The sequence below is a fragment of the Mus pahari genome, chromosome 12, assembly GCF_900095145.1.
Source record: "Mus pahari chromosome 12, PAHARI_EIJ_v1.1, whole genome shotgun sequence".
Lineage (NCBI taxonomy): Eukaryota > Metazoa > Chordata > Mammalia > Rodentia > Muridae > Mus > Mus pahari.
The window spans coordinates 13,401,992-13,419,152 of record NC_034601.1 but is presented as its reverse complement, the minus strand read 5'-3'; the positions used below and the strand labels follow the sequence as shown (position 1 = coordinate 13,419,152).

Below are 17,161 nucleotides of genomic sequence, written 5' to 3'. Positions count from 1 at the left end.
CTCTCCTTCCTTCCTTCCTTCCTTCCTTCCTTCCTTCCTTCCTTCCTTCCTTCCTTCCTTCCGGTTTTGGTTTTGGTTTTTTTGAGACAGGGTTTCTCTGTGGAGCCCTGGATGTCCTAGATCTCACTCTTGAGACAAGACCAACTTTGATCTACCTTCTGAGTGCTGGGACTAAAGGTGTGTGCCACCATGGCCAGCTCTTGCTGTTATATCATGAGGGGCTTTTCCTCTACTTTAAAATTGTCATACTTTTTTTTTCATGATAAAATAAACAGAAGACACGGGCTGGGTGTAGTTGCCTAGCATGTACAAGGCCCTGGGTTTGCTCACCAATTTACATGTATAAACTTGAATGTGGTAGTCATTCTAGAACTCATGAAGAGAGTCTGAAGCCAACCTGGACTACCTGAGATAGTATCTCAGAAGAAAATAAACTGTGGCTTTCTAGGGCTCTGCTGTCTGATGCTATAGCACTCTGCAGCATCCAGCTTCTCCGGAGTACACAGTGCTCCTCGGGAAGCGCACTGCTGTTGACTTGTACTGTCCAGATCCGCTTCCTAGGAGGAGTGAGTCATCACCACATAGAAACTGAATAGACTGTGCTCTGCTACCATGGCCCACACCTGTGCATTCATTTGCTTAACAGCATTCCATGTGCCAAGAGATGTTTGAAGATTATGTTATCACAGAGCTCTCTATTTTGAAGCTTTATTGTTTTAAAAACAACAACAACAACAACAACAACAACAACAAAAAGACCTTTAAAATTCCCTTTCCTACACTGGAAAGTGTATCTCTGATTCTAGCAGATGGAGTCTCTGCCTTTGCCTGAGGGCCCACAAGCAGGAACTATCCTCTGAATAGTCAGACATAGGACACTTATGTAGCTTTCTTCAAACAAGGATCTTCTAGCTTAGTATGCATTGGATTTACAAGCTTGGGTAGAATGCCACTTAGCAGGATAGAAGATTGTTTTTTGTATAAACTAAAGGTCCCCAACATTTTGAGGGTATGATGTATGTCAGATCTTGAGCTAGGTTCTTCATGTTTAGAATCTTGTTAGTTCTCACTGTGGCAAATCATAATTCCAGCATTTAGCTACTTTACAAATGGAAAGGAGCTGTAAGGGAGTGTGTTGAGGATCAAAATTCAGAGTCAGACAGGATTCTCCTAGAAACCCTTCAGCCTTGCTTTTGTTGCTGGTCTGAGAACCTTGTTCTTTCTCCTGACTGACAGAACCTCTCTGTGCATCTTTGACATGGTTCTGCATCTTGCCTCCATAGCCTACTGTGGAGTCGTTCCTGCATTGTCAGCTGAGTAGGTCTTATGATCTATAGTACTTCCTAACCCTAGACGGCAAGGAAGTTAGAGGGGAGGAAAGAGAGAGGAGAGAAAGGTCAATGCTAAAATAAAAGGTACATTAAAATTTTGGGGTAACTCTCAAAGAATGTTGTGGCTTGGTTGCTGGAGCAGTCACTGGTACATGCCAGCCTAAGTCCTCCCTGATTGACTGGTCATCCCCTGGTAAGTGCTGGCAAGTGGGGCATGTGTCCCTGAAGCTTTGGCCTCTGCAGTCAAGTCAACTGCAGCAGCATGGGGATCTGAGATGGGCGCTGGCCGGCCAGAGGACCCGTGGCAGCGGAGACAGACCAGGCTGCACTGGGCTAGGCTTGGATTGTTTTAATCCTATTTTATTTTGTGTTTGTTTGGGTTTTTTATTTTGTTTTTGTTTTTTTGTTTTTTCTTGAGACAGGGTTTCTTTGTGTAGCCCTAGCTGTCCTGGAACTTGGAACTCATTCTGTGAATAAGCCAGGCTGGCTTTGAGATTTCCCCTGGCTCTGATGCCTGAGTGTTAGGATTAAAGGTGTGGACCACCACCATGCCTGGCTGGGGGTTTTGTCTAGTTTTTGTTTAGTTCTGTTTTGTTTTGTTTTAAGTACATTCACTTTTGCTTGCCTACTCAGAGGACAAAGGCCCTGAGAATACTTAAGGGAGCGATATCAATGGAGAAAGCCCTGGAGGCCTCCCTCTTGGCCATACAGTATAACTGTCTGATCTCAACCCTTCCTGTGAAGAATTCCCCACTTTCAAAAGGGCCAGGACAGCACCATCCATATTGTCTGTCTGTGACACATGGTGAATGCTGGCTGGCAAGACCATGGCAAGACTGTTCCTTGATTCTCTGGACTGGGACTCCGTGGTTCATGCTCAGTTCTGGGTCAGGAACAAGAGCAAATGTAAGTGCTAGATTCGTGCAGATGGTGAGAGAGGAGCAGCATCCACGGGGCTACCCTGGATTCCTATTTTCTTTGGCTTCTGTCCCAGCCATGCTGATAGTTCCCACTGTCTACCTTCACCATTGCTGGAGCACTGCTGTTTATAGTGCATGCCTTTGCTGTTCCTGTGAGCCTCTAGCTCTGTGACCCTGACAAGTGACTTCACTGTTGTCACCAGTGTTCCTGCCTGTAACGTGCAAGTGACAAACGGTTTGCAAGGTGTGATGGTTTGTATATGCTTGGCCCAGGGAGTGGCACTATTAGGAGGTGTGTCATTGTGGGTGTGGGCTTTAAGACCCTCACCCTAACTGCCTGGAAGCCAGTATTCTACTAGCAGCTTTCAGATGAAGATGTACAACTCTGTCTGCACCATGCCTGCCAGGATGCTGCCATGCTTCCTCCTTCATGATAATGTACTGAACCTCTGAACCTGTAAGGTAGCCCCAATTAAATGTTGTCCCTTATAAGAGTTGCTTTGGTCATGGTGTCTGTTCACAGCAGTAAAACCCTAAATTGGTACCAGCATAGTAGAATATCCCTGTGATAATCTGACCATGTTTTGGGGAGAAAAGACTGTGGAAGGACTTTGGAACTTTGGACTAGAAGAGCCATTCTGTGTTGAGAGCTTTGTGGGGTGTTCTGTAGGAGCCTGGAAGATAATGTCGAGAACAGTGCAAAAGATGGACGCCTGGCTTGTGAAATTTCAGAGGGAAGATTAAAGTCTTATCAGGGCCATTGATATTTTGATTGTGAAGATCCTGTGGGTTTTTTTGGTTAGCTGGGGCTGGAGAATCAGCTGTAATTATCAAAACTACTGAAACCTTTGCATTGCTGGGACTATTGATGCTGGTTAACTGGAGCTAAGAAATTAGCAGTGATTAAGAAGAGATCAGCATCATCACTAAGTGAAATCTTCTGGGAAGTGTATCCTGAGAGCACAGAGGCTGTGTTCCAGAGATAGCCAAGGTTGTACCTCATGCTGCAGCTGTACTTGGTAATGTGTAAGAGTCACCCAGATGGTACTGATTCTGAAGGCATGAAGGGGTCATGAAGAACAGCTGAGACTNGGCACTGTGAGAGGCTATGGAAGGCCATTGGTGAAGGTGCAGCCTCAATTGCAGTTGATGGCCCAGGACTGAACGTCATGCAAAGGAGTTGAGACTTGGCACCATGAAGAGAGCCTATGAGAGGCTATAGGTGAAGCCTAGTTGCAGAAGACAGCAGTGTTTTGGAGATGCCAGTACTATTAGATAACCACCAAGAACAGCAGCAGCAGTGGAGTACAGGTAGTTGGAGCCTAGAAGACAAGGTGTGTGCTACAAAAGGCAGAGCTGGGCTTGCCCAAGCCCTTGGAGGAGCCCAGAAGATTGTGATTTTGGTTAGAATTTGATTTTCCTTTTGATTGTGACTGTGCCCTGATATTTTTCCCTCTTGAAGAAAGTCTTTTAGTGGATCTCACAGTTAAGGGACTTTGAATTCTAAAAAGACTGAATTTTAAAAGAGATTGGATATTTTAAAGGGATTGAGATTTTAATATGTAAGAATTTGTAAAGATTTTTAAAGTTATTTAGTTATTTAAAATATATATAACGGGGCTGGTGAGATGGCTCAGTGGGCAAGAGCACCCAGCTGCTCTTCCGAAAGTCTGGAGTTCAAATCCCAGCAACCACATGGTGGCTCACAACCATCTGTAACAAGATCTGACGCCCTCTTCCAGAGTGTCTGAGGACAGCTACAGTGTACTTACATATTATATATATATATATATCGTTATTTAGATCTTGGGGATGAATAAGAAAGTAAGGGTGAAGGCTAGATAGTGATGTGTTTGTCTGTCAAGTTGACAAGGGGTCAGTTTTACTGGCTGGTTTTGTGTGTCAACTTGACACAAGCTTGAGTTATCACAGAGAAAGGAGCCTCAGTTGGGGAAATGCCTCCATGAGATCCAACTGTAAGGCATTTTCTCAATTAGTGATGGGGGGAGGGGCTGGCCCATTGTGGGTGGTGCCATCCCTGGGCTGGTAGTCTTAGATTGTATAAGAAAGCAAGCTGAGCAAGCCAGGGGAAGCGAGCCAGTAAGGAACATCCCTCCATGGCCTCTGCATCAGCTCCTGCTTCCTGACCTGCTTGAGTTCCAGTCCTGACTTCCTTGGTGATGAACAGCAGTGTGGAAGTGTAAGCCGAATAAACCCTTTCCTCCCCAGTCTGCTTCTTGGTCGTGGTGCTTTGTGCAGGAATAGAAACCTGACTAAGATACAAGGGGTCTATCAGAAGCTCTTCCCCTGAGGTGAACCACTCTCTGGCATTTGATAGCAGCTGTGATATGCCTATGCCTGGGCCATAGGATGTGACCTGAGAGAGCACAGCCTCCCTGTAAGAGTCTCCTTCCCCAACAGCAGAAGCCCCAGGAGCCAGCAACCCTCCTCTGTTCTTCCCCACACCCTTGTTCCTGCTAGGTCACTTCTGTATAGAGATAGTCTCTGGGCTGCTGCGTTGTACCAGGGGCATCTGTGGTGACTAGGGCTCGAGGAACCTGGCATTGACTCCTAGAAGGTTCTTGTAGGACCTGGTGTTCCTGATCATAGAGGAGAATGGTGCCTCGCCTTGGTTTGTTCCTACTGTTCTGAACCTTCCACTGCCCGCAGCCTATAGGGCATGCCAGCTGACCTGTCCTGGGGTAGCCAGAGAATCCAGGCAGACCCACCAGTGTGTGACTGGCTCTTCAGGAAGTCCTAGACCTAGTGAAGTGCTGGTGAGGTTTGCTGGGCACATGCTGTTTACGATGGGTCTGGATGGGCCTTGTGTATAAATAGACTACGTGCAGTCTGGGCTCCAGAGGCCTTGAAGAAGAAGTTTCTAGACTATGTTAGGGGAAGAGAATCATGACACTGGAGTCCAGATTTCCCAATAAGGGAGAGACCCTCTTGTCCCCAACAGTGTGACCCTTTGCCTGGGTCCTGGGATGTTCCCTATATTCTAGGCTTCTCTGTCCCTCACATTCCACTGATTATTGCTCCTTTGTGTCTTAGACCAATGTAGCATTTCTTGGACAGCTGCTTTGACCTCTACTATGTCCTCAACAAGGACAGATGGTATCAAAGCCATGTCTTGTGCCCAAGTATGGGTGTTAAAGTGGGACATGAACTGTGAGAATTCTTCCTACTCTATGGCCCTGTTCAGCCCTGCAGCCCTCTGGGTGTCTAATGTAGTAGACCTGAGCCTTAAACTAGAGCCAAAGAACAGCTGCCGGGGACAGCTTCTACAACCAGTATCAGGTACAGGTAGGCAGTTGGGACAGAGAAAGAGAAGGGGTTCCAGGGCCTCTTGGGAACATATAAGGGTCAAGAACCCACTGTAAGGAAGGCCTGTCCAGCAGCACAGAGCTTTGTTGGTACCATCTGTAGTCTGTATGGAACTATATGGTCCTGGGACTTTGGGACACAGGTTGATCCCAAGCAGGTTTTATATTGTGTGTGACATGTGCCTGCCTGCCCTGGTATCCTAATTCATAGTGCATCCCAGCACCAAAAGTGTGCTGGGTGTGGCTAGAAGAAACTTGCACATTTGTTGAGCTCTTTCAAGTCAGAGTGAGTCTGCTATAAGAGAGGCTGGCATGGCCATCCCATAGCCAGAGCCTGAACCCACGTTCCTCCCCACAGGCAGTTATGGCATTGCCCGATCCACCTTTTTATTTAAAATATTTTATTTTAATTGTGTGTATGTGTTTGTATGTGGAGTGGGGGATGTACACCTGAGGGCAGTGCCTACAGAAACCAGAAGGTGGCCTTGGAGTCTCTGGAGCTAGAATTATAGGTGGGTGTGAGCTGCTCCAGGTGGGGTCTGTGAGCTATGCTTCTGAATGGCCAAGCAGGCCACTGTGGCAGGCCACGTCTCTTCTGTGACCTGACCAGTGTGGGGTGAGGAGTGCAGGTGTCGTTTTCCCTAAGATCCTACTCAGAGATGGTGTGGGAAGATGTGGAGGTGTGTCCCCACACGGCACCAGCGCCTGCTACCTTGGGAGAGGCACCTGATTGGCTGGCCGCTGAGCTGTGAGAGGCTGGCTGAAGGGTTGCCTGGTGTACACAGTGACTGACTGGGGACCTTTGGAGTTGGTATGGCCTCTGGGCTGGCCCAGGATGGCAAGAGGCCAACAGGCAGCTGTCTTCTCCTTCTACGACCACGATCCTTTCTTTGATGAAAGGTGGGAGTACATGCCCTGTCTCTGCCTGGCTCTCTGGTGTCAGTCCTTGGTGTGCTTACAGAAATCCAGAGCTGCCTTTGCTAGCGGTGGTGCAGTCAGCCCTGTTCTGTTGTCTCAAGTGCCTTGAGGGCAGAGGGCAGCCGCTGGCTCTGTGGGCAGCGCCAGGCCTCTGAAGTTGTAGGTGCTCTGAGCCCAGGGGTCTTTGATACAAGTCATTCACCCCTTCAAATAAGCTCTGCCAGACTAGACAGGGGTGCTGTGGAGCCAGTACAGTACCAGCTTATGGATGTGCATGTGGCTCCTTGGGCACCTCACCCCAGTTAAGATGAGGAGAGGCGGCAGCGTCTGCACAGCCAGAGCCACTTTGACCAAGGCCTTGTCCTTGGAGCTGTCATCCTGGGAGACTCAGGAAGGCACTGAGAAAGACGGCCTTCTGGGCTAGCAGGGGAGGGTCTTTACTGGCCCTCAGAGAAGAGTTTCCTAGGTTAGGCAGAATAGGACAGAACATAGGGCCTTCCGAGGCTCCCTCCTTATACACCAGTGCTTGAGAAGCAGGCCAAACCATATCTATACCAGTCCAGAAACCTGAAGTCCTTGTGGTCTCCCACCAAGGAGCCAGGCTACCTAGCTGGCCTTTCTTGTAGCCCCTTGGCTACCATGTGTTGTGTGTGCCCAGAGGTGAGGCTTGTGCCTGGGTGAAAGAAATGAGGGTGGATAAGATGGGATGTCAGAGCAGTGGGGAGTTTGTACAGGGTGTGTGTGTAGCATGGAGCTGGCTAAGTCTCTCCACTTCCAGGTCAGCCAAAGCAGCCTCACCATGCTGTCCTCACCGTCACCAGGCCAGCAGGTGCAGACCCCACAGTCGATGCCCCCTCCCCCACAGCCGTCCCCACAACCTGGCTCACAGCCCAACTCTAATGTCAGGTAGGCTGCTGGGATGCACCCTTCCCCGGCCTCCTTCACCCCGTTTGGCCTTAGGGCTAGCATCCTGTCCTGGGCTCAGACCTGCTTTTATTCACTTGGCTGCAGCTCCGGCCCTGCCCCGTCTCCCAGCAGCTTCCTGCCTAGCCCCTCACCACAGCCTTCTCAGAGCCCAGTGACAGCGCGCACCCCACAGAACTTCAGCGTTCCTTCCCCGGGACCTTTAAACACCCCTGGTAAGTTGTGCCTGGGCTGGGTAGACAGCTTTACAAGGTGCCTGAGTCCCCTTGCCCTCTCAAGGGCTCATGTGTAATGGGCTCATGGAGCCCTCAGCTCTCCTGTGACACTTGCCCCACAGGTAGTAGCCGTCCATCTTACCCACCCTGTCCCCTATAGTGAACCCCAGCTCTGTCATGAGCCCAGCTGGCTCCAGCCAGGCCGAGGAGCAGCAGTACCTGGACAAGCTGAAGCAGCTGTCCAAGTACATCGAGCCCCTGCGACGCATGATCAACAAGATCGACAAGAATGAAGACAGAAAAAAGGACTTAAGTAAGATGAAGAGCCTGCTGGACATCCTCACCGACCCCTCGAAGCGGTGAGCACTGGCCCAGGGCCACAGCTCACACAGGGTCCCCAAGACTTGGTGACAGTATGGGTCTAACCAAAGGTCCAACAGCTCTCTGTGACCACGCCTGAGGCTCTGGTGACTTTACAAGTAAGGTACACTCCCTGCACCTTCCCAGCACCCACCTTTCCACCACCTTTCAAGGATTTTTGGTCCTCACACTTCACCTGTGGCTGTCCTAGCCTGGCTCCTGGGTCACAATGCTAGGTACTGGCTTGTAGTGTCCCCTCCCTTCAGCTAGACATGACAAGTTAGCTGAATCTGCCCCGGCCTCTTCCTGGCTGCCCACTGACCTTTAGCAGACAGCTTTGTCTCACTCACCCTGTAGGCTGTAGGCCCAGCTATAGCTGTGTGCACTAGTTGTACAGATGAACCCAAATGGAGCCTGGAAAAGCTTGTGGGTGACAGTAGGCTGCCAGGCTGCCCACTCCTGCCCACCAGCTAACACCCACCGAGTGCCACGGCTCAGCACACCTTAGGCTCTGCTGTTCTTCAGTGGTCACTGCCGAATTGGTCCTGTTACACCTACTTGGTCTTCCAGGCCCTCTTAGGTTGGATCCCTAGAGGCACAGGGCCAAGCTGTGGCACGAGCTGGTCCTGCTAAGAATGAGGCCTTCCAGGCCTCCTGTTCTGAAAGAAGCTGGTGGGCTAGTGGGATTCATTGTGTTGTTGTTGTTGTTGTTGTTGTTGCTGTTGTTTTGGTTTGGTTTTGTTTTGTTTTGTTGTTGTTGGTTTTTCGAGACAGGGTTTCTCTGTGTAGCCCTGGTTGTCCTGGAACTCACTCTGTAGACCAGGCTGGCCTCGAACTCAGACATCTTCCTGCCTCTGCCTCCCGAGTGCTGGGATTAAAGGTGTGTGCCACCACTGCCCAGCGCTAGTAGGATTCTTGTGACAGTTTCCGGTGGCTGAGGCCCAAGAAGCTACCAGGTGGTGGTCGGGACAAGAGTTACCTGCTTTGTCCCTGCAGCAGAGTGTCAGCTCATGTGCCCTCCCCTTAGGTGTCCCCTGAAGACCCTGCAAAAGTGTGAGATTGCCCTGGAGAAGCTCAGGAATGACATGGCAGTGGTGAGTGGGAGCCAAGGAGGAGTTAGCACTTCTAAAGACAGGGCCTGTCAGGCGGGATTCTAGCTACCCACCCCAGCCCTGCAGCTGCAGCTGTGTTTGTGCCCCAGCATGGGGAGGGGAGGCTGGGAATCCATTGAACCTGCCAGTAGTGCTCCCTGGGAGGGTGGAGGCTTTAGGGAAGCCTCTGCGGCCTGAGTGCTCGTGAGCACCTGAGGCTTGGAGACTCCTTAGAATGGATGAGGCCTTGAGCCCGTACCACTGACCCATTCTATTTTGTCTCTAGCCCACACCCCCACCACCCCCAGTTCTTCCAACCAAACAGCAGGACCTGTGCCAACCACTCCTAGATGCAGTCCTGGCCAACATCCGTTCACCTGTCTTCAACCATTCCCTGTACCGCACATTTGTGCCAGCCATGATGGCCATCCATGGCCCACCTATCGTGTATGTACGCTCAGGTTGAGCCTAGTGATAAGCAGCAACCCAGAGGCTGTGTGACATCAGCATAATCACTTGGGTTGCTTCCTCCAGGTCCCCGGTGGTGTGTTCCCGGAAGCGCCGGTTTGAGGAGGATGAGCGTCAGAGCATACCCAACGTGCTGCAAGGTGAAGTGGCAAGGCTGGATCCCAAGTTCCTGGTGAACTTGGACCCTTCTCACTGCAGCAACAACGGTACTGTCCACCTGATCTGCAAGCTGGGTGAGTGGCCAGGCTCGGGCTGGGGTGGCTTGCCGTCCGTCTGTGCTGGCGGCCTGCTCACTGCTGCTCTGCCTCACTTGTCATTCATTCCTCGGGGTATCCCTCCCCCACCTTCCCAGGTCCTCCAGTCCCCGACCCTATGCATTTATTTATCTTTCTCCACAAAAGTAGCCGTGGTCCTGGGGCAACCATTGGCAGCATCCTCTCTGCATAAGGTGTTTCCTGCCTTTGGAAGCCTGAGGATGTAAGAGGCCTCTAGCAGGCTTCATTGGAACCCTTTAGAGGGTAGAGAGCCTTTTCAGGAGCAGGGGTGAGGTGCGCAGGGTTGTGTTGGTGCTTGCCAGGCTGTCAGCCAGGTCACATGAGCAGTTTTGTGTCACAGATGACAAGGACCTTCCTAGTGTGCCACCACTGGAGCTCAGTGTGCCTGCCGACTACCCTGCCCAGAGCCCAATGTGGATCGACCGTCAGTGGCAATATGGTAGGTGAGCCTAGAGGAGCCGTCCAGGGACCCAATGGACAGAATAGGTTGGACAGATGGAAGGGCCACTGTGTCTTCTGCCCTTTTCGTACAATAGCTCCAAGGCTCCTGTCAAGTGGGGGAGGGTAGTCATGTTCATGACATTCCTTTGAAGCTCTACAAATTGTCCCAGGGCCACCAGCAGGCGCTTATGTAGGTCTGTCTGTGTGACAGTTTCTTGGGTGAGAACAGTACCTGGGCTCTATTGGCACATAGTAGGGACCGTCTGGGGCTCTAGACCCCATAGAAACCCTAGTTCTTAACTGAAAGTTTAACTGGAAAATCCCATCATTGTGGGGTGCAAGAGACTGAGCAGTAGTGTACCTTCCCAGAAGTGTGCCAAGAGCCAGCCTAGGTGGTTGCTGCCTCGCCAGGCTCAGCACTCAACTGCTGCTGTGTTGCAGATGCCAACCCCTTTCTGCAATCAGTGCACCGGTGCATGACCTCCAGGCTGCTGCAGCTCCCTGACAAGCACTCAGTCACAGCGCTGCTCAACACCTGGGCCCAGAGCATCCACCAGGCCTGCCTCTCAGCTGCCTAGCAAACTGGAACTTCAGGACTGCCAGCAGCCCTTCTGGCTAAAGATCTCACCGCCTACCAGACATTACTAGGTGTTGGCTTCTTAGAGGGCCTGGGTTAGGTTAGCTTTCCTGCTTTTACCTTCTTTGTTGGGGACCTGCCAGCTGTTTCCCCATTCTTGTGCAGTATTGACTGGGCAGCTGGGAAGCTGGCTGCTTGAGGGCCTGGGGGGTTCCCCGGAAGGTTTTCCATTGGTTTGGTTTGTTTTGTTATTTTTTGGTTTTTGTTTTTGCAGAGGTCAGGCCCCACACTTCCTCCAGCCTTTCTGGGTTTCCACGCCCACTCAGCAGCATGAGAACTCAGGGCCCCATCAAAGCATCTCTGTGTTGCAATACATTGTACTCATATCTGGAGAATGTGCAGGACATAGGAAACCCTCACTATATACACAGTTCTCCAGTCACACTGGGGTTCAGGCATGCCTCCTAAGGCATATGGACACATCACAGGAACACGTCTGAATCCAGGGCACACATTTCAGTTTGGAAGAAAGGCCAATAGGGCCTCCGCAGGTTCTCTGCCACCAGCAGAACCTCCGCTTTATGGCCTCCTCACTCATGTGCGGAGGAGAACCAGCTGGGGCAGGGGGCTGTCAGTGCTGACAGGCAGATACTGTCACTGGGACCCACCAACACCATATTCTCTTATTCTCTGTACCACCACCAAGAATGTGGGTTTCCTTCAGAGTGCTGCAGATGGCACTCGCCACACTGGGCAGCAATGGGGAGCACTCTGCTCAAAGTAAATTCCCCTTTTTATATGTGCACTACTCTGTCATATGATTCTTATAATAAATTTATTATTCCTGTGTTTGTCAGGAGTTTATTGCATCTACCTTTTTGCGAGTCTGAGCCTACTGTCCATCTGGGAAACCTTGGACTTCATCCACTTTCTGACATTGTATCATGATTCCTACCCAGGCCCTGGTCTGATTCTTCTGAGGGAGTGGGCAGTGGCGTTGTGAGGTCTGTGCTGTGGGGGAGTAGGCCCAGGCTGACCACTTCCAGAAGTGCATAGCTATGGGGGACAGGTCTCTCCCACTCGTCATCCTGGGACGCCTCAGGCACTGCAGTCCAGCATGACTGTTGCAGTAGCATTGGGTGTCCAGTGTCCATGTGCCCAGTAGAAGGTAGCCCTCAGGCCAGCCACGTAACAAAGCCAGCTGGCCCAGAATGCCACTTCGGATAGCTGGTCATCGTACCTTTAGGATCCACCAGCCCTGGCTGCCTAGACAGGGCACTTCAGAGTAGCAGGGACACTTGCATGAAGAAGGAAGCTTAAGACTTGGAGAAACAATTTTTATTTTCAGTCTACAGATAGGAGAGTAACATTCTATTATGTGCCTTTGCATAAATGCAAGAATAATAAAATAGAGAAAATAGACAGTCTCCTCATTTCTGAGAGCAAGTGCTTTTATCGGTCGTGGGTTCTGTCTGTCTTGGAATTGCGTGTGGCTGCGAAATAGGGTTGGTGTGAGCCACTATCGAGAGAGGATGGCCGGGCTCCAGGGCGCCGGCTCAGCAGCACAGAGCGGTGCAGGCGGCGGCTCTGCACTACCTGCAGCCTTTTCTGCCGCTCAGCAAAGTTGTTCTTCAGGCTCTGTTTCAATGCCGGCAGGATGCCGCGTTCTGCCGCAGGCATTGGGCTCAGAATTAGGCTAGGGTGGAGAACAAGAGAGTGTGCCAGCTGCCTTAAGGGTGCCCTGCACCAATGGCTGGGCTGGGAGCAGGGCCTGCCTTTTTCTTTTTTTTTTCCCCTGGACAACCTTGTCTCCTGTCCCTGTGGCACCAAGCTGTGGGGGCACCCACTCCCTGTGCCTGGGACTCACCACTTCTTACTAAGGCTCTTGGTGGTGACCTTGGGAAACTGCATTGAGTCCTGGTCCCTGAGAAAGGAAGTTAGCCGTGAGGTCCACACTCCCTCTAGGCTAGGGCAGGGCGCTGGGTACAAGGCACTCACTTTGGAGAGCCCAGCCCAGCCTCCTCAGCTGCAGCTTTGGGCCTCTGGTTCCCTTCCAGGAGTGACTTGAGGTGCCGTAGCTGAAAGGCAGGGAGAGGCGTGGTGGGTACAGTGTCCTGTGCCACTGGCATTCAGGGTCATGTGCCTGCCCAGAGCCTCACCTCCTGGGCCTGCAGGAGGTTGGCGTTCCACAGCTGACGGATGACCACCTCACACTGCTGCACTGTGGTGGGCTTGCGCAGGTGCGGGGGCAGGCTCATTAAGGGGGCCATCCCTGTCCCTTGCCGGCCATGGCTGCCCCCCACCAACGTGGCCCCTGAATTAGAGGCTTCTGCATCCTCGTCTCTGAAACATCACAGCAGCCCAGAGGCGACCTGTGGGAGTGGTCTAGCCACCCACCCACCACCTCCCTGGGGCAGCACCCATGCCTGCCAGTGTGGAAGAGGCCTGTTTCCATTGCCTACTAGCCAGGGTGTTCTAGAGCCAGCTGTGACCTGGGTCTGTCTCTTCGCCCCCTATGTTGAAGAAGCAACCAGCTAGCTGCCAGGCAACCCCATCCACTTGTTTGTTGCCCAGAGTAGTTCCTGGAATTGGGACTGCAGAGTAAGGGTCTTGGTTGTACTACTGAGGGAACGGTAACAAGAGCTTGGTCCTGCTCTGTACTTCTAACCCATGCCTCCCGAAGACAGACTGGTCAGGCACAGGCCAGCCTAGGAATGCAACTCTGGTTTTGGTTTTGGTTTTGAAAAGACAGGTGTGGTACCCTCGGAGGCAGAGGCAGGTGGCTTGCTGAGGCTAAAAGCCTAAAGAGTAAGCTCTAGGCCAGCCAGGACCGCATCCTAAGAACTCCTCCAAGCAAACATAGAAGACCACGTCACTTTGTCTCTTGATCTCTTCTCTAAGAAAACAGTAATTTTAGGGGTTTCCACTGGTCCCCCGTAGGTAAGGTTAGCCAGGGGTCTCTGCAGGACCCCCAGGAGAAAGAGTAAAGTAGTACTCGGCATATGGACAGCAGCCTGGCAGCTCCCTGAACCCCATTTTCATCGTAATGGAGTCAGGTCCATCAAGATGGAAACAAGGTAGCCTGCTGGCCCCCGGGGGAGACCTACTAAGGGTAAGCTTGGGGCCCTTGGGGTGCAGGCCTGGTCCTCAGGTGCAAGCAGGCCTTACTTGGCCTGTCCCTGAGCCCCAGGGACTCTGTCCAGCTTGCTGCTGTGGGCCAGGGCAGCACTGCTGAGTGACTGCTCTTCCAGGTCTGTGTTTTGGAGGCCATCAGACTTCAGCTCTTGTTTCTTGAAGGAGCTGGGCTGGGGCCTGGTCTTGCCTTGAGAGTTGGCTGCAGGGCACACCAACAGGGCTATCACTAAAGGCCTTGGGAGCCGCAGGCCCATTCTCTAGGATCAACCAATGTACCCAGGGAGCCCTGACCATGCATCAGTTCCCTTTGCTGTACTGGACACTTTGAGGAGGGCTGCCGAGAATAAAGCCTAGAGTGAAGCCTGTGGTGGTACCTGCTGCTTGTGTCAGAAAAGCCTCAGTGGGAGCTGCTGCCTTCCATCTGGGGTAGAACAAACTGTAGGGCCTGGCAACTGGGCTGCTGGTCAGCTGGGGATGCTGCTAGTGAAGTTGTGTGGCCTCCCAGAGGAGGTGAGTGGGAGAACTGTTTACTTTGTTCCTGAGATGTCATGGGTTGGGGGGGGGGGGCTCGGTGGAGCACATACCCTCCTCCCAGGAGAAAATAGGGACTTGGAAGGTACTTGAATTCCTTTGTTAATGGCTTGGCTACTCACTCACTACCCTACCTGGGTGGGCCTGCTACATCATCTGGCTGTGCTACACTGACAGCCAGGCCTTGTCTTGCTTGTAGAGCGTCCCCTCAAGGACTCCTGGCCCAGTCTCCTTCTTGGTTGTTTCTGTGCATAGGATATCAGGGCCACCCCCTTTGCGAAAGAGGGTTTTCAATTCTAGGCAACACCTCCCGCTGACTGCCCAGCCTGGGCCCTGGCTCACCGGACACCGTGGAATTGGAGGCGGACTTGCCAGAGTGAAGGCTCCATGTGGAGATGCTGCCTGTGGGGGAAGATGCAGGGCTCAGCCTGAGAACCCACTCCTGCCTGTTACCCGGCCCTCCATGTTCGAGCAGGGCTGTGTTCCACACAGGGAGTGTGCTAAGAAACACCTCGCTCAAGTGTCCAGGGCTGGGGAAGCAGAGGCAGGCACCGCAGCAACCATCAACCTACCAGGGGCCGGGGCTGCCCGGGCCTCTCCTATTTCAGGAGCTGTGCTCAGCAGAGGGAGGGTGTGCAGCCTCCTCACTGTCCCTACTGCACACACGTCATGCCTTTGGTGTTGAGAGCAAGCAAGCGGTGGCTGGGGAAGGTGCCACCTGTCCAAGTGCCCAGAACTGGTTCCTTCTAGGTTAGCATGCAGGGCTCCCTGCTGCCAGATAGGCTTGAGTGGTTAACTCCCTGCAAGCACCTGAGTCCTACCTTTTCTCTGAGGCTTCTCATTCATGATTAGCTTGTAGTGGAGATCTGAAAGCGAACAAATATGCCTTATCACACTTAAAATCTACAGCCACTCAGAGCACAAATGTTGCCTGCTCTTTGGGTCCCACCAGCTTTTCCCACCAACCCTTTACCTCAGGCATCTCAGACCAGAAATGCCTCTAGCTGATCCCTGTCATCCCCAACACCTGCAAGGTGCCCGTCCACCAGGCCAGGCAGGGGCAGGGCTGCAGGGCTGCTGAAGTGAGACAGGATGGCTAGCCTTCCAGGAGCCCCTGGCAATGGTAAGGTAAGTGGGGTGTGACATGGGGCTGGTCAGTTGGACATGGGGTGAGCCTCAAGCAGAGTCCTAATGTAATAAAATGCCCAGGGAGAGAATCATTGGCAGCCCAGGTATAAAGACAGCACCAGAAACACCAGAAAGAGGGAGAAACCGAGGCACAGGCATGGAGTGGGGGCGGCGGGGGAAGCAGAGGAACCCTAGCTGAGATGTAGACAGAGTGAAAAGCAGTTATGTCACAGGCTGGCCTGAAGTTCTGAGTAGGCTAAGCCTTGGGGATGGGGGTAGGGGGGTGTAGCAGCATCCTGACAATCCCTGCCCAAAATCTGGATGTGCTTAGTTGGTGACCATTTACTGGAATTTGCTGTGCTGTTTAACTTCTGCAACAGTTTTAAATGAGCCGACTACACCCTGCCCTGCACAAAGTGCACAGGAGGGTCAGCATTCATTTGGGTTGATGGGCACAGGAGGCCCTACCGAAGAGAAGCCTCCCGCGTCCTTCCCGCACCGGAGACTGTTCAGAGTTGATGGCCGTGACCTTCAGGTTGTAAATGTTGGGCCAGCACCCAGAGGCTCACCCTTGTTCTCCCGCTTCAGGTGCTCGATCTCCTCGTGGAGTTTGACTAGCGTCTCCGAGTGCTGCTGCTGTAGGAACTGCAGGCTCTTTTCCAGGTCTAGGATCCGCTTCTGTGCTTCGCTGAGCCCGAGCGGAGGCGGCTGCGTCCCCGCGTGCTGCAGGCCGGCGGGAGGGCGCGGGCGTAGGCGGGCCGCACCCCGGGAGCCTGGGGCCGAGGAGCTGAGGGGCCTAGCCCCGGCCCCCAGCCCGGCCCCGCTCATGAAGGCGTCGCCGCCGCTCAGTACTGGCTGCTGGAGCCAGGCACCCGGTCGCCTTGGGAACGGGCGCGCCGGAGAGGGCGGGGCGCGCCGCGGGGCGGGGCCTGCGGCCGCGTTCCGCAAAAACCAAGGCGCCAGATTCTTGAACTGGTCCGGAACAGTAGTTATTAGTGCTGTGTGTGGTGCGTGTGCCTGTGGAGACCAGCGCTCGACGTTGGGTCTCACTCCCCACCTCATAGATTTTGAGGTCTGTCTTGTTTTGTGACTAGCTGGGCTGGCCCGTGAACCCCAGGATCTTCCCATTTCCCAGGCTTCCAGAGCTAAGATCCCGGGTGCCAGGGACCCGAATTTAGGTCCTCCTGTTTGGGCAGAAACCACTATACCTTCTGAGCCATCATCCTAGCCCCGCTTGTACTTTGGAACCAGGGTCTCACTCTGTAGCGCAAGATAGCTTGGAATTCATTGTGTAAAACCGGGATTATATATGCATGCCAAAGCACTGGCTTTTAAAATGGGTCTTAGTCTTTCATATTAATAGTTCACATTTTTGGATACATAGTAAGTTTCAAAAATCTTCCAACACTCACTGAATCTTCCAGAACAGTCAGAGCTACACAGTGAAAACCTGTCTTCAAGAAAACCAAAGTCCAGGGCTTGCTTTTACCTAGAGAACCCAGCCAGCAGGATCGAGAGGCC

The 17,161-nt window shown here is 52.5% G+C and overlaps 2 protein-coding genes across 9 annotated transcripts in view; one reads left to right on the top strand and one right to left on the bottom strand.

Moving 5' to 3' along the window:
- Med15 (mediator complex subunit 15) overlaps positions 1 to 11,859 on the top strand; it is a 72,427-nt gene extending 60,568 nt beyond the window's left edge. For 7 of the 8 annotated variants that reach the window (XM_029544401.1, XM_021209283.2, XM_029544399.1 and 4 more), the window contains 8 exons: positions 7,274 to 7,401; positions 7,507 to 7,634; positions 7,795 to 7,993; positions 9,022 to 9,088; positions 9,372 to 9,532; positions 9,620 to 9,786; positions 10,169 to 10,267; positions 10,711 to 11,859. In XM_029544401.1, coding sequence (XP_029400261.1) covers positions 7,274 to 7,401; positions 7,507 to 7,634; positions 7,795 to 7,993; positions 9,022 to 9,088; positions 9,372 to 9,532; positions 9,620 to 9,786; positions 10,169 to 10,267; positions 10,711 to 10,847 — 1,086 coding nt within the window. In that variant the 3' untranslated portion in view covers positions 10,848 to 11,859. Of the gene's footprint in view, positions 1 to 7,273; positions 7,402 to 7,506; positions 7,635 to 7,794; positions 7,994 to 9,021; positions 9,089 to 9,371; positions 9,533 to 9,619; positions 9,787 to 10,168; positions 10,272 to 10,710 lie in introns of all 8 variants that reach the window. The other variant, XM_021209279.2, reaches the window with a different exon arrangement.
- A 314-nt stretch (positions 11,860 to 12,173) lies between these two features.
- Positions 12,174 to 16,563, bottom strand: LOC110329946 (coiled-coil domain-containing protein 74B-like). The gene is made up of 8 exons (XM_021209896.2): positions 16,210 to 16,563; positions 15,334 to 15,378; positions 14,855 to 14,914; positions 14,015 to 14,180; positions 13,006 to 13,189; positions 12,845 to 12,924; positions 12,714 to 12,770; positions 12,174 to 12,542 (listed from the first exon to the last, which is right to left on the bottom strand). The coding sequence occupies exons 1-8, from the start codon at positions 16,466 to 16,468 to the stop codon at positions 12,299 to 12,301; spliced, it is 1,095 nt and encodes a 364-aa protein (XP_021065555.1). The 5' UTR covers positions 16,469 to 16,563; the 3' UTR covers positions 12,174 to 12,298.
- Positions 16,564 to 17,161: the final 598 nt, after the last annotated feature.